This window comes from Emydura macquarii, unplaced genomic scaffold (genome assembly GCF_026122565.2).
Source record: "Emydura macquarii macquarii isolate MOO-44397 ecotype Brisbane River unplaced genomic scaffold, CSIRO-AGI_Emac_v2 contig_1644, whole genome shotgun sequence".
In the NCBI taxonomy this organism is placed as follows: domain Eukaryota; kingdom Metazoa; phylum Chordata; order Testudines; family Chelidae; genus Emydura; species Emydura macquarii.
In genome coordinates this window covers 24,370,651-24,384,271 of record NW_027131781.1, presented here as the reverse complement: position 1 = coordinate 24,384,271, position 13,621 = coordinate 24,370,651, and the positions used below count along the sequence as shown (strand labels likewise).

The window sequence follows — 13,621 nt, the reverse complement described above, 5'->3', positions numbered from 1 at the left end:
TCAAGATTTTTTTTTTTTTTTTTTAAACCACCTCATTCCCCTTCAGTTGTTCATTTGTTTTAAAATACCAATTTATTAAAAAAAAAAAATCTTGCTGACTTTAACAGTGCAAAAAACATTTAAAGATTTGCTTGGAAGTTGGACAATTAATTTAACCTAACTACTAGAAAGAATGAACGTTGATTTCTAATTATGTATTATTAATGTTTAATGCTGGCTTTCAAATTACCTTTTAGTGGTAATAAAAAAGTGCAAATTGCTTGCACTTGAAACTGAACTCTGCTGACTCAAAGGACCAGTGTACAAGCTTCCCCATACTTCTTCACTAGAGTACCTCTGATCTTATATGGAGGGGCCAAGTAAGAAGGTAGTTCAGCCTCACTGCTCATTCAATCCTTGCCTGGTCTACTGCAACTGCTAATACAAAAATTAATTGTGGTGGTAGATAATAAGATTAACCTCTCACCACAGTTTAAGAGATTCTAACAGTCCACTAACTGTGGTATTACAAAAAAGAGACACATACAGCATTTTACAAACCTGAGGGTAAGGCATTAAATGTTTAGTTATTGTTCTGAGTACATTTATGACATACGTTGGATGCTGCATCATTCTTCTTCTCTGGACCTCCATCCTCTGGATCACTTCATGAGGATGCAGCCTCTGTGCTGAAGGTGCTGTTGCAGGAATATGATGGGAAATAGGCTGGTGCGTAGGTGGAAGATGCTGTGGAATTGGAGCAGCTGCATTGGCTAACGGGTGAGCTGGTGGTGGAGGTGGAGGTGGTACCGGATGAGAAGCAGCATGAGAGGAGATGGAAGGATGGAAGGGATGCACTGGATGAGGGATAACATAATCCACTTGAGGGGGAGGTTGTGGCTGAGGAGGAGGATTTCCATGAGAGTGGGGGCATGCAGAAGATTGATGAAGAGGTCTCGTCAAAGAAGCATCTGGAATGAAAATGCCAGGCATTTTTAATCTGTTAAGTAAAGTTCCTCAATCAAATGTATAAGAAGTTATAATAACTTCATACCGGTGCTATACTACACTCTATTCCTATCCAAATAATATCTTTATGATAACAAATATTTAACTTTTCACAGTGATTAATAGGCACTGACAAATCAGTAACAACATGTGAAATTCACAAAATAAGTGAAATAAAAGCCAAGGTTTCCCATCAATGTAGATGAGCAGGACAAAATGAAAAACTGAAACCAGAAAGCCAGTTTTCATAGGATGTTCCTTGATAACTAAAGGTGGAAGGATACACAACCAATTGGTTTCCATTACAGATGACTGATGGGCATGAGAAAAAAAATAAGCATCCTTTCTTTACAAAAAAATCCAACTTGCTAATATTGGCAAAATTGCAATAGACAAAAAAAAAGTCTGGGAAAAATCCACATACCACAACTGATCAGAACTACCAGGATGCTGTCAGCCTCTTCTTTTGTTAAAACTCATAGTATTAAGAGAAACAAGAGGAAAGGAATTTTGTTGTCTTTGTACAGCAGCTAACACAGTGGGGTCCTGGTCCATGACTGGGGCTGCTAGGTGTTACGGTGGTAATCACCACCACCACCACCACCACCATAAAAAAAGCCAACACCTTCTAGCAAGTCCATATCCCTGACTGTTCTCAAAACATAAGCATCTTTGAGTACTTGGTATTTTTCCAAGGAAAAAAAAAGTCCCTGGCAATCCCAACTGACAGTGTATGTCTACACAGCAATGTAACCTTAGCAGAACTCGAATTTTTAAACCCTGGGTGTATTAACTGAGGGCTTGAGCATGTACGCTCATTTGTAACCCCAGGTTAGGAATTGTTGAACCCTGGGTCCCAACCTGGGGGGCCAGCATCTACACTGTATTATGCAGGCCCTAGTCCAACCACCCATATCCCAGACTTCCTAGCATCCTCCCAAAAAAGTGGCCACTATAGCCATTTATTCATGATGAAGTGTGGGAAAACTTGACTGTCCACTAAATTTGAATGTCCAAAGAACAAAGGCAGCCCATGGGATTGTGGCACACTTGTGGTGGATTCCCAGAGCAGGAGTCCAGTTGGGTTGTGTCTACACTGCAAAGCAATATGGCTTAAACCCTGGGTTCCAGCTTGACTCAGGTTCAGACCCTCAACCCCCCCGTGGGATCCTGGGTCAGCATGATTTGTATGTTGACAGAAAGAAGTATCAGGCTTGAACCGGAGTTCAAACTCTGGGCTTACATTGCAGTGTAGACATGCATTTAAGCACTAAATGTGTTTCCCTTCCCGTACAACAGCCCACACAAAGAGGGATTAATTTTGTGTAATAGCCTCATAAATCTTTCAAAGGTATTATTTAAAAATGGATTTTGTGAGGCAAAGTGGAGAAGAAAAGCACAAAGGCCCCAACCCTACAATTAGCTCTGCATGGGTAGACAGAGTGGCTTCTCACAAGCACAGGGATCTAACTTAATGGGTCTGCCCAAGAAGAGCTCGTTGCAAAACGGAGGCCAATGTAAGGAAACCCAGAAGTGGCATTTAAAAAAAAAAGGGGGGGAGGAGGGGAAGGGTTAAGTCTCTACTTTCCTATTTTCTAAGGAAATGATTGAACATTAAAGGATCTAGACTGCCAGTCTCAGATGAGCTGGGGAAGAAAGCAAAAAAAAAAAAAAAAAAAAAAAAAGAGTGATATTTACCGAATCAGAAAATGGCCAGTTAAGATAAAATAGCAAGGGGGGAAAGAGCCTCAAAGATCTGACGTAAGTATAACTGGAAAACAATGTGCGTGCCTGAACTCAGATGAACAAGAGTGAACCTAAAGAAAAATAACTCCTATGTAGATAATCAAATTTCTGGTCTTGCAATCTTTTGAAATAAACTGTATACAATGCTATGTGGGAAACAATTTATTTAAAAACGCTCAAAAAAAAAAAAAAAAAAAAAAAAAGAGAACGTTGCCTTTTAATTAGGCCTAAAAGATGATTTACCCCAAAAGTCGTTTATTATTTCAATTTCAAGGGTTTTTTTTTTTTATATAAAAGTTGGTACTTTCAGAGTACATAATTAATTCACAGTAACAAACATTAAAATACTCTGCTGTGTCTTATGCATAATCAAAGCAGTACATCCTGTATTTGTTTTTTTATTTTAAATTTCTCCATGCTGAAATGATTCTCAGAAGGACCCTGATGGCTTACCTGGAGTAAAATTATTTCTTACTATAGGTTTAGGAATGCTGGTTCTAAAGCCTAATCAAGAGGATGGTATAACCAAAGCTGCCAGGGAAATTATGTTTTCCTGTTTTGTATTTCACAAAAGTATATTTATAGGTAGAGTAAGTGTACTTACAAGGAGAGTGCATATAATGTCGACAGGATGAGAGCGAGGCCTGTGCAGGAGGTTGGGGCTGGGGCTGTGCAACCATGCTTGTTCCATATCCATCTATTGCTATTGGTTGGCTTGGGCCAGCACCAGCCTGATGCCCATAAATTGCAGTTCGGGATGAAGAACCAGGACAGCAAGGGTCAAATGCTGATGCTCCATGGAAAGCACCACTTCCATGACTTCTTATACCATTGTTGCTTAAGTCTACTGGCAGTGCCTGCTGTATAAACAAACTGACTTGTTTTCAAGCAATTCTTCAAGTATTTAAAGCTAGGTCACCTTTAAGTGTACTATGACAAAATATATTTACTGCAACATTTTGCAAGTGAAATATTTAATGTGATAAATGCTTAAGGCCCCAATTTAGAGCACTCTTTAGATATGATTATTGTTTAAAGTTCATAAGTTTAGTGAACCCTGTGAGAGAGGACTGAACTGAACAAGAATATTCACACTCATAAGAGCGCTTCAATTTCGCTTCATTCATTTTCTATTTTTTAGTCATTTGTCTAAAAAGAAAGAATTCTTAATTCAATGCCTGTGAGGATGGGTCATTCTACATTTCCAGAGATGCAAACAGTTACTTTAGTATTCTTCTTAGTTGGGCCTAACTGATATACAAGTTTCATAGTTATAAAAATTATCAGAAGCACTGTTAAAAAAAATCATTGGTTCTAGGAATAAGTTACACAGTTCAGTTCCTGACGCATGAAACTGCAGTTTTAAACTATTTAAAATAGAGTCATTTCTAAAAGGAACTTTAAGTTTAAAAAAATTGTTTTAAATTAGCAGAAAATGAAGTATTGAAATGCAAATATGTTAAAAAGGATTCTGAAAAACATACTTGACAAATTTGTTTTTCTGCAGTGGCTGAATTAGTCACCGCACAATGGTAACCTCAAGACCCTGGAGTCACAGATCATATTAAAGAAGACTGCTATATGCTTTAGAACCGTCTAGAAGTCCAAAGTTTGTAGAGTATATTCTAAGCCATTGGTGTTTTGTTTTTTAAAAATCAGGAAAAATTAAAAAATTCAGAAATGTACAAACAGATAGTGTCAACATCCAATGGATAAATGTGTGGTTTTGGGTTTTTTGGGATTTATTTAAACTTCATTGCTCAGAACTCATGCTTCAAATTTTCCTATTTCAAGCTTCTTTTATATCTGACACAGATAATGAGAAGCGAATTCCCAATTCAGTAGTCTTATTTTATTCTATTAACTATTTATTTAATATCACTTTAAAAATGTAAAGTGAAAAGTCATAAAAGTTAAACATGCCTGGTCATGGTAGCTGGTGCCAGTACTGCTGCTTGCTCCACAAGGTGCTGGCACTGGAGGAGGCCTTTCAACAGGGCAACTGGAGTCGCTGAACGAAGGAGACAGTGGGACAGTTGAGTGGGGATTATGGTGGTGGTGATGGTGGTGCTGAAAGTGGTGGCCATGCTGCTGAAAACAACTTGTGTGAGGATGTCCTAATACATGGTGATTCTGTGAAGATCCACCACACGGAGAATGTTGGGGGCAACATGATGGTAACCTTGGCATGGCAGGAGGACCAGATTCCAGTGTAGTGCTAGAGGCAGTTCTCCTTACATCATCTTAAAATGAAGAGAAATTGAACAAATTTAGTGTTGCTGAAACTAGAGCAAAGAAGTGGAAGATGCATCATGAAATGGTGTCTGAAGTAGAAACATCTGAATTTAATCAATCATTAACCCATTAAATAATGATTAATTGGCTAGGAAATATGTCCACACCAAAACAAAATTACGTGAAACTTTACCAAATGACACTTGAAACTCAAACATTTTAAAAGGTTATGAAAGATGGATTCAATTATTCCTATTAGAAGTCCTGAAACTGATCAGTTAGATCGGGTCATATGAATTGTCAGAGGAAGAATCTTGCATTATTACATGCAGAGTACACTCAGACCCAGGTTTCATTGCAGCTGCTTGTGAGGGACACAGCCAAGGTCCCAAGCACACACATTGTGGCCACAGTGTTCCCCTTCTGGGTCTCTTAGTATTGCATTAGCTGACCTCATGCTCCCCTGAAGTCCAATGATCCCAGCATGTGTGTGTTTGAGGGAGTTTTTGTGGAGAGTTTCCTTAAGTTCTCTCCTCTCTAGCACACTTACACAGGGACAGGCATAGTCTGGCCTTAAACTCATGGGACCTTTCATTTCCTTTTTATTTCTACAGTGTGAAATATTAAACTGATATTTTGGAAAGTATCCAAATTTGCCATTTTGTTGAGCAGTATCTACACAGACAATTATTCATTTAAACAAATGAAAGTCAGGTCTAAATATATTTCATCAGGTTGCAAAGCATTTTAAACATAAAACAGATCTTGAAAAAGTTCTATTATTCTGTACCTCCCACTGAAGTCCCAGCAGTGCTGCTATTGGGAAGAGTAGTCAACGTTTCTGGTGCTGTAGAGATCTGGCTATTGGAGACACTTAAAGCAGCATCAGAGGCCTGCTCTGAGGTAGATGTATTGGAACTGTTACCAGAAGTAGAACTCACAACCTGGGTTTCGACTCTAGCTGAGGTTGTTGGCACAACTGTGGGCTCTATGGAAGTGTGGACATTAGAGAGAATCAATATAATTATTACCACAACTGTACATGCCACTCGTCTTTAAAGTTCCCATGAAATTCAGTTTTCCTTACAACTGTTTATTTTACAGGAAATTTTGGATTCTATTTCAACCAGATGCTGAGAAAGTCAGAACAAGTGGCTTGATGGATATAAACTGTGATGTTAGTGCTGTTTCCCCCACAAGTGTGAAAATCCCAATTATGAACAATTTTAAAGTTAGTATTCTTTTGCTTTAGTAAAGCCAAGCTTTGCAAAAAGTCAGTATAAAATCATTCCACAAGCCAAATATGTTAAAACAGAGAATTTGATTTATTTGGCAATTATATATAATTAGAAAGGAAACTAAGTCATTGTGACACGATGCAAGTACTGGTTTACTCATTTACTACCATCTTTAACATATCCCTATGCAAGCAGTTATATGATTAGTTGTAGTTCATACTCAGCTGATACACACACACACACACATATATATATGTGTGTGTGTGTGTATGTTTAATGCACATCAGTAAACTGCACAACTTTAGGCAACCTGATCCCGTGGCTTTTAAAAAAACACCAATACCTGCATATTTCTTAATTAATGGTTCTTACACAAGTTTAGTCATTCTAAATGTGTCATACTAGCTCTGATTTTCAAAAATTGCTTCTGATTTTTGGGCATAATTCATTATGCAAGTTACAAGCCAAGTTGGCACCCCTTTTGAAATCAACCATTTTCAAACAATATTTGTTTAATAAACTAAAGCATATAGCTATAGTAATAAAGAGCTGCTTTAACTGCATTTCCTTTTCAAACACCGGAGTAGAGTATTTCCAAAAAGTATGTTAGAGGAAAAGGTTTTTAAAAAAGCCTGTTTACTTTCAATATTTTCCTCTTTATTTTCAACCAGTAAAATGCCAATAGGTTTTTAAGTGCCTGTTGGAAGCTTTAGCAGTGACTTCCCGAAGTTGGGGGAAAATAGAACAATGTTAAAACATCATTAAAATAGTCACATCTGGTACTCTTTCCCAACATACCACTTACTAGCGATAGGGTGTAAAGAGAAGCTCTCCCCGCTTTTTCAATTATCCTGCTCATCCTGTCATTCAACGCAATGTCATTATGCAATGTTTATAATATCATAGTCTCTTTCTTGAAGATGGTATGATCCATCAACACTAGACTGTGGAATCACTAAGTTAGGCAAGAAAAGTCAACAACAACAACAGGAGAGAGTCTCTCTCGAATCACTGTGGAGGTACCCTAGCAGCTCCATAGTTAAGAATTATTTGTGATTGTCACAATTAGCAAAATTACAAATCTTCTTTCACATTTAAATGATGTAATTTTATCTACTTCACATAGTAATTCTTCCTAAAATTATTTTCCATAATTTTTTTGGCCTGGTCTACAATTACCTTCAAATTTGGCGGCAGTCGACAGGAGTTACATAAGCTACACAGAGTAGCTTGCATAACTCCCGTCGACTTTAACTCTTCTACACAGCGTCTTCATTGCGCTGCGCCACTTGAGGGGGTGGTTTTAATGCGTAGACTTCAGATCGATTGAGCGGTCAGTGAAGACCCGCTCAATCGATCCGGATAAATAGATCTGACATCGGCAAATTTGCCGCCATCAGTGAAGACATACCCTTTGTTTAAAATTAGTTGACTTTGCCAGAGACGTTTTTAAATGAGCCCTTTTGAAAGTTTTTTCCCAAACTAAAGTCCTTACATACATCAAACTTCACTGTGAAAAAGTTTCCAAATTTACATGGAAACAGAAAGTCACTATCCTAATTTGTCTTTACTGATCTCTACAAAGATGTGCTGATAGCACTACTGAAGCTCTGCCTGCTACTTCTATTCTTTAATGCTTCTAAGCCTGCCTCCCTGAGCCCACAGATCAGCTCCTCATATATACCCCCTGAAATTACAATTGTGAGGTGCACTAGATTTTTATTGTGGTTCTATAATAGCAATGAGTCTCTCTGATCCAATGGCTTTTAAAATGGGAGCATTGGTGCCAGGTGAAATCAGAATTTTACCTCCACTAGAAGGCAGTAATGAACTGCTCTCCCTTTATACAGACCATCAAAACAACAAGAGAAAGACCAGCATGGGTAAGCTTATGGTAGTAAGAGCTGAGCAATAAAGTCAGGACAACAATCTGGCAATAGGATTGCTTTTAAAACTTACCTACTCCACAGTCTTGAAGAGTATATTACCACGTCAATATTAGATTGCTAGTGACAAAGCCATTATTCAAAGAAAAAAGTACTGATATATTTTTCCTTAATCACTGTTCTCAGAATTTCTATTTTAAACAAAACTGCTGTGATATCAGAAAAACGCTATAGAATGCCAAGTGTAGATACCAAATTATGTGTGATATTTTTAATAAGAGCATTGAGTCAAGAAATTTTGCATTAAAAAACACCACACGTACACCCCCCCCTTTCCTTGCTGAATAGCCGAAATAACCATTGGACACAGTGGAATGTTAAAAACTGCCCATATATTCCCTTAATATTACCTCTTTTTATTATAAAAGATCTCAAATTCTTGATTTTCTAACAACTCTACATATTTTTAAATAAGAGTTGCTTCTGATGTTCTCCTCTTTGTTTTAAATCTGATTCATAGAGAGTGTCATGATAAATATAGACTAATTAGAAAGAGAAATGCCAAACTGTTTTGACAAGTCACCCTCTGATCTTAGGTTAGACTTGAATCTTGCTACTCTGTATCTTTCAATCCATTACAGTTGCATAGTAAGAGCAAAATTCTTATTAATCCAATAAAAGGTGTCATCTACTTTTTGTATTTAATGTCCACTAGACTAATACATTTATTTTTAGCATAAGTAAACTCAGCAACAACATTCGAGATTTAGTTCGTATTGAGCGGCTGAAGAGTAGTTTTATTGTGGCTTACCTTGATCGCAACACCTATATTTTAATATTAACCAAATACTCATTTGTTAGTGTTAACTTAGTTTTCTGTTCTTCTGACAGAACATCCTGTGCTAGGCACATTTTCAATATAGTGGTCTAACTCACAATTATAACTTACCATCTTCATCCACTGTGAGGTCCACCACTTCTGCTGCATTCTGTCTTAGTGGCTGTATGACTGTGGAAATCCTACTACGGTTTCGCTGTTCTTGTGACCGAGCAGCATGAGAGCTAGAGCTTTGACTCCAGTGAGATCTTGAGTGTCCAAGCATTGAACGAGACCTGACGGGAAAAAATGCAGTTGTCTAAAGTAGTAACGCATACTTTTGTCCTTGACATGATACGGTGTCTCTCAGTTTCCATCCCTGACAACCTGAACCAGTTTTCTGCTCATTGTGAATTGGTTCAAACTGTATTTATTTGGAATACAGTGATTTTCTAAATGTTTTGCCACATTCAAATATGCCATTATACCACACACACTAGTAGCCTGTTCCAAAGCTGTGATAGTACTAGTGGAGTATTTAATTCTGGAAAATTTCCAAACAGACAGGATTCATACCCATGTTAGAACTCATTAGTCTAATACTGCCATCCAGTCTGCCTGGAGAGAAAGTACCACAATAAGACTAGCAAATACAGATGATGAAAGAAAAGCCTCAAAATGAAACCCTACAGCTGTAGTTCCCACCATTTAGAGGTTATACCTCCCCTTGCTTTATGAAAAGAGTTAAAAAACAAAGAAGGGTCTTTCCCAATCCTCACTTCCACACCACTATTTGTATCAAATTTGTGAAATACTGGACATAAGGATGACAGGAATGGCCATTGTATTAAAGAATCTATAACACTAAGTATTGTTTTATATATGTTATGTTATTTTATTCATTTTCAGATACATGGTATTATTTTCTTCTCTAGGGATAATTCAGAGCCCTGCCTCACATAACTTTGGAAGGAATAGCAAGCATAAATGTGAACCATGTCTATAGAAACCACTGGTTTTATTTTTCCAGGCTGAAACTTTACATCTAATAAATTAAATACATCCATCCACAAGCCAGACACCCAGACCAAAGACTCTGTTATGCTGGAATTAAGGTTGAGAGTACATATCAGTTATTTAAGGGGAGAATCCTATACAAGAATGTTATATTTCCCAAAATATAGGCATTAGAAACCCAGGAAATTCAGATGTCTAGGTCCAAAGTTTAATCTTTACAGTAAAAATACAGAAATGAACAGACAAGGAAATCTAAAAGGACCTTAATTCTACCCACTTAATGACACCAGCCTCCCTTCACTAGTTTGTTCCTTTAAACCTACATTTTAAAATAGGCTATTTAGGGATAAAGGATATTACAGCGGTGAATATCCTGAGTCTGGAAAAACCTGCCAGATGGGGAACGAACAGAACAGGTAATCATCAAATTTAGGCTGAGTAGTCTAATACCCAAGTACTTCTTTCCCCATTCTTGAAGACAGACACTATGTTTTCCTGTCTTCAGGCCACCTCTGGGACCCCACCTGTCCTCCATAAGTTCTCAAAGATAATTGCTAATGGTTCAGATATTGCTTCACCTAATTCCTTAAGTATTTGAGAGTGAATTTAGAGCGAATGAACAGCAAGACTCTGTCTTGGGAGTGGTTCAGCCCTAACTGAAATTTTAAATATGTCCTGTATGCATGATGCATGGAAGTACACATCCAACAGGTCAAGAACCACAAACCAGTCTTGTGGATCTAGTGGAGGCCAAGGCTACCGAGGTCATATCCAGAAGTCTGACATCATCCTCCTTTCTTTGGTATTAGGCAGTAGTTTGAATAAAAGCCCTTCCCCGTATACTGAAGAGGAACTTCTCCTATAGTTTCAAGAGAGAAGTAACCACACCTCCTGTTGTAACAGTCTCTCATGGAAAGAATCCCTAAAATGGAATGGGGAAAGAGCATGGTGGAGAAAAGGATGATTTTTTTTTAAAAAACGTTTTTATTTAAGTTAAATACATCTTTTAAAAAATAAACCTATTTAAAATTATAGTCATAATTCAAAATTTAAAGGCCTACATTTATTACAATTAAAATAAATTAAACAAAACTATTCAAATAGTATGTTTGCTACTGAAGTTTTAAAGCAAGTCACGCTACTGAAATGGTGCAAGTCATTGGCCAAGACCCTGGAATCAGAATTTGTTGACATCAGTAGCCTCTTCTGCAGGTGGAGAGAATATTTTCTTCATTTCAATTTAATTCAATTAGTTCAGTTCAAAGTTGAAAAAGCAGGAAAGCGACTTTCCCTCTTCCAGTCTATGAATTAAAGTTAGGGTAGGAGGATGAAATCATCTAGTTCCTAAGATCTTGAAGGACATGGTGACCAGGAACAATCAGATCAATTCACTAACTGCAGTTACTTCCTTTGTTTAATAAATCAGTTAGGTTTAAACTGAAAACACTTTGATAAGTTTGCTGGAAGATGGAGCAGAAACAAAGCCACTGACTTGACTCTGTGGTTGGAATGACCTATTAGGAGCCAATTATTCAAAATATGGGAAGACTATATAGCCATGACATCTCATTTGGGCTGCCACCAGCAAGAATACCTTTGTGAATATCCTGGCTGCCATTGTAGCCCAAAGGAAAGGACTCTTGAACTGGTCGTGTTCCTGACCTACCAGGATCCAGAGAAATTTTCTGTGGGAAGGATGAATATCCACATGAAAATAGGCATCCTTCATGCTGAGAGCTACAAACCAAGTTCTATCCTGTAAGTATTGACACTCGTGTAATCATCCTGAATTTTGACTTCAGAATAAAGATATTCAGTTGTTGAAGGGTAAGAATATCTTTTTTGGATACTAAGAAGTATGGGGAATAGAACCCTCTCTCTCCCTTGATAGCGAAGTGGCATTTGTTCTATTGCCCCTCGTTGGAGGAGAGAATCTGTCTGCTGGCAGACAATTTCCTCATGACAGTGATCCCTGGAGAGGGCCACGAATGGGAATTCAATGAAATAACTATGGTGAAGGATTTCTAGAATCTACTTGTCTGTCATGACTGAGTCCACAATTGAGAGGGGGTGGGGGGGAGTGTGAAAGGGTCCTCAAAGTTTTTTTTGGGGGGGTAGGGGGGAGAGAGACACAAATGGTTGGCATCAATAAAGGCAGTCAGTTCTCAACCAAGGCGTCAAATTAGCCCTTAGCGAATGAAGATCATGGCAACAAGGGGGCTGAAAAATCAAAGTCTCTGCCCCTCTGATGCTTGAGAGAAAGCTCGGCTGGGCGCTGGTGGTAGAATGGTTGTGAAGAGAGAAGCCTCAGCCTATACACCTGCCTGTAGTGTTTTTTCTTTGGGACTGGAGTGTAAATTCCCAGGAAATGGAGCATCACTCTAGAATCTTTCAACTAGTGTAGGGAGGGACTCATCAGTTTTGTCATGGAACAAGTGCAACTCAAACAATAAATCCTTTATGGCATCCTGCACCTCCCTTAGAAACCCTGAAAAGTGACATAACTATAACAATGGCTAGCCCTCTAGATGCCATACCAGTTGCATCCATTGTAGCTTGTAGGGATGTTTTTCCTTCTAGTCTGCCTTCCTCAAAGGTTTGAAATTGGGCTCTGTCCTCTAGGGGAAGCTTGTCCTTAAAGTCTGCCACGTCTGTAGTAGTAATTAAGGTCATAGTTCACTAACAAAGCTTGACAGGTAGCGATAAGAAACTTTATGCTCATAGGAGTATACCTTCTCTCTCCTAAAAGGTCTAATCTCTTTGAGCTTTTGTCAGCCAGGGTACTGTAGGGTGTTGTAACCTTGTTCTCTCTGTTTGCCTGCACCACTAGGGAGCTGGGCACTGGGTTCGTACAAAGCAAATCAGCTCCTTTGGCTGGGACAAAATAATGCCAATTTTAGGTGCAGGGGCACAGACAACCAGGGTATGCAGACAAGCCCGGATGGTTCCATGATGGTTTTATTTACTACAAGAGCCACTTTGCAGGGACCTATCAATTGCAGGATGTCAGGGTGCTGATGCTGGGCATCTTGGATCTCCACCCCTGGGATCTGGAGGTCATTTGTTATCCTCTATAGGAGCTCTAGATACTGCCTACAATTGTCTGGCAATTAAGATAGAAGTTGGAGAAATCTGAGGCCACAGAAGATTCTGACTCTGGCCATGCAGCAGGTAAGAAGGAACTGGAGAGGCATCGGCCTGCACTGCCTTTTATACCCTCAGTCTGGAGCAGAAGGAGAGCAACTGCAAAAGTGCAGGCCAATGGACACTGCTTACTAAGAACCTCCAGACTCAAGCACATGGCACGCATGCATACCCACGTGTGGAATACACATCGGGACTAGCACTTGAACCACTGCCTCAGCAAAGGATGAGAACAAAATAGCTGCTGCTATTGCCTGAACTGCCAGGTGTACAATCTGAGACACTATAGTTTCCGGACACAGGGGTAGAAGAGGATTTCATCCTAGGAGATAATATAAAGGCATGATATCTAGGATCTTGAAGACCCCCCAGTTTTCAATAGGGTCATGTTGTAAAATGATATCATAAAGGGCCACTAGCACAAGTGTCTACTCACAAACCTCCTGTGTCCTAAATGAAACCTTCTACTCCCCTTCAGATTTGTAATAAGTAGGGGAGCCTTCCCTGCTGTGTTGTGAGTCAGAAGACAACGAACATTCCAGGTCTAAGGC

General features: G+C 38.7%; 1 protein-coding gene across 3 annotated transcripts in view; it reads right to left on the bottom strand.

Moving 5' to 3' along the window:
* The window catches only part of RNF111 (ring finger protein 111), a 72,710-nt gene that overhangs the window by 25,626 nt on the left and 33,463 nt on the right, over positions 1 to 13,621 (bottom strand). For all 3 annotated transcript variants that reach the window (XM_067555954.1, XM_067555952.1, XM_067555953.1), the window contains 5 exons: positions 9,042 to 9,205; positions 5,759 to 5,956; positions 4,657 to 4,976; positions 3,338 to 3,593; positions 596 to 950 (listed from right to left, as the gene is read on the bottom strand). In XM_067555954.1, coding sequence (XP_067412055.1) covers positions 596 to 950; positions 3,338 to 3,593; positions 4,657 to 4,976; positions 5,759 to 5,956; positions 9,042 to 9,205 — 1,293 coding nt within the window. The remainder of the gene's footprint in view (positions 1 to 595; positions 951 to 3,337; positions 3,594 to 4,656; positions 4,977 to 5,758; positions 5,957 to 9,041; positions 9,206 to 13,621) is intronic.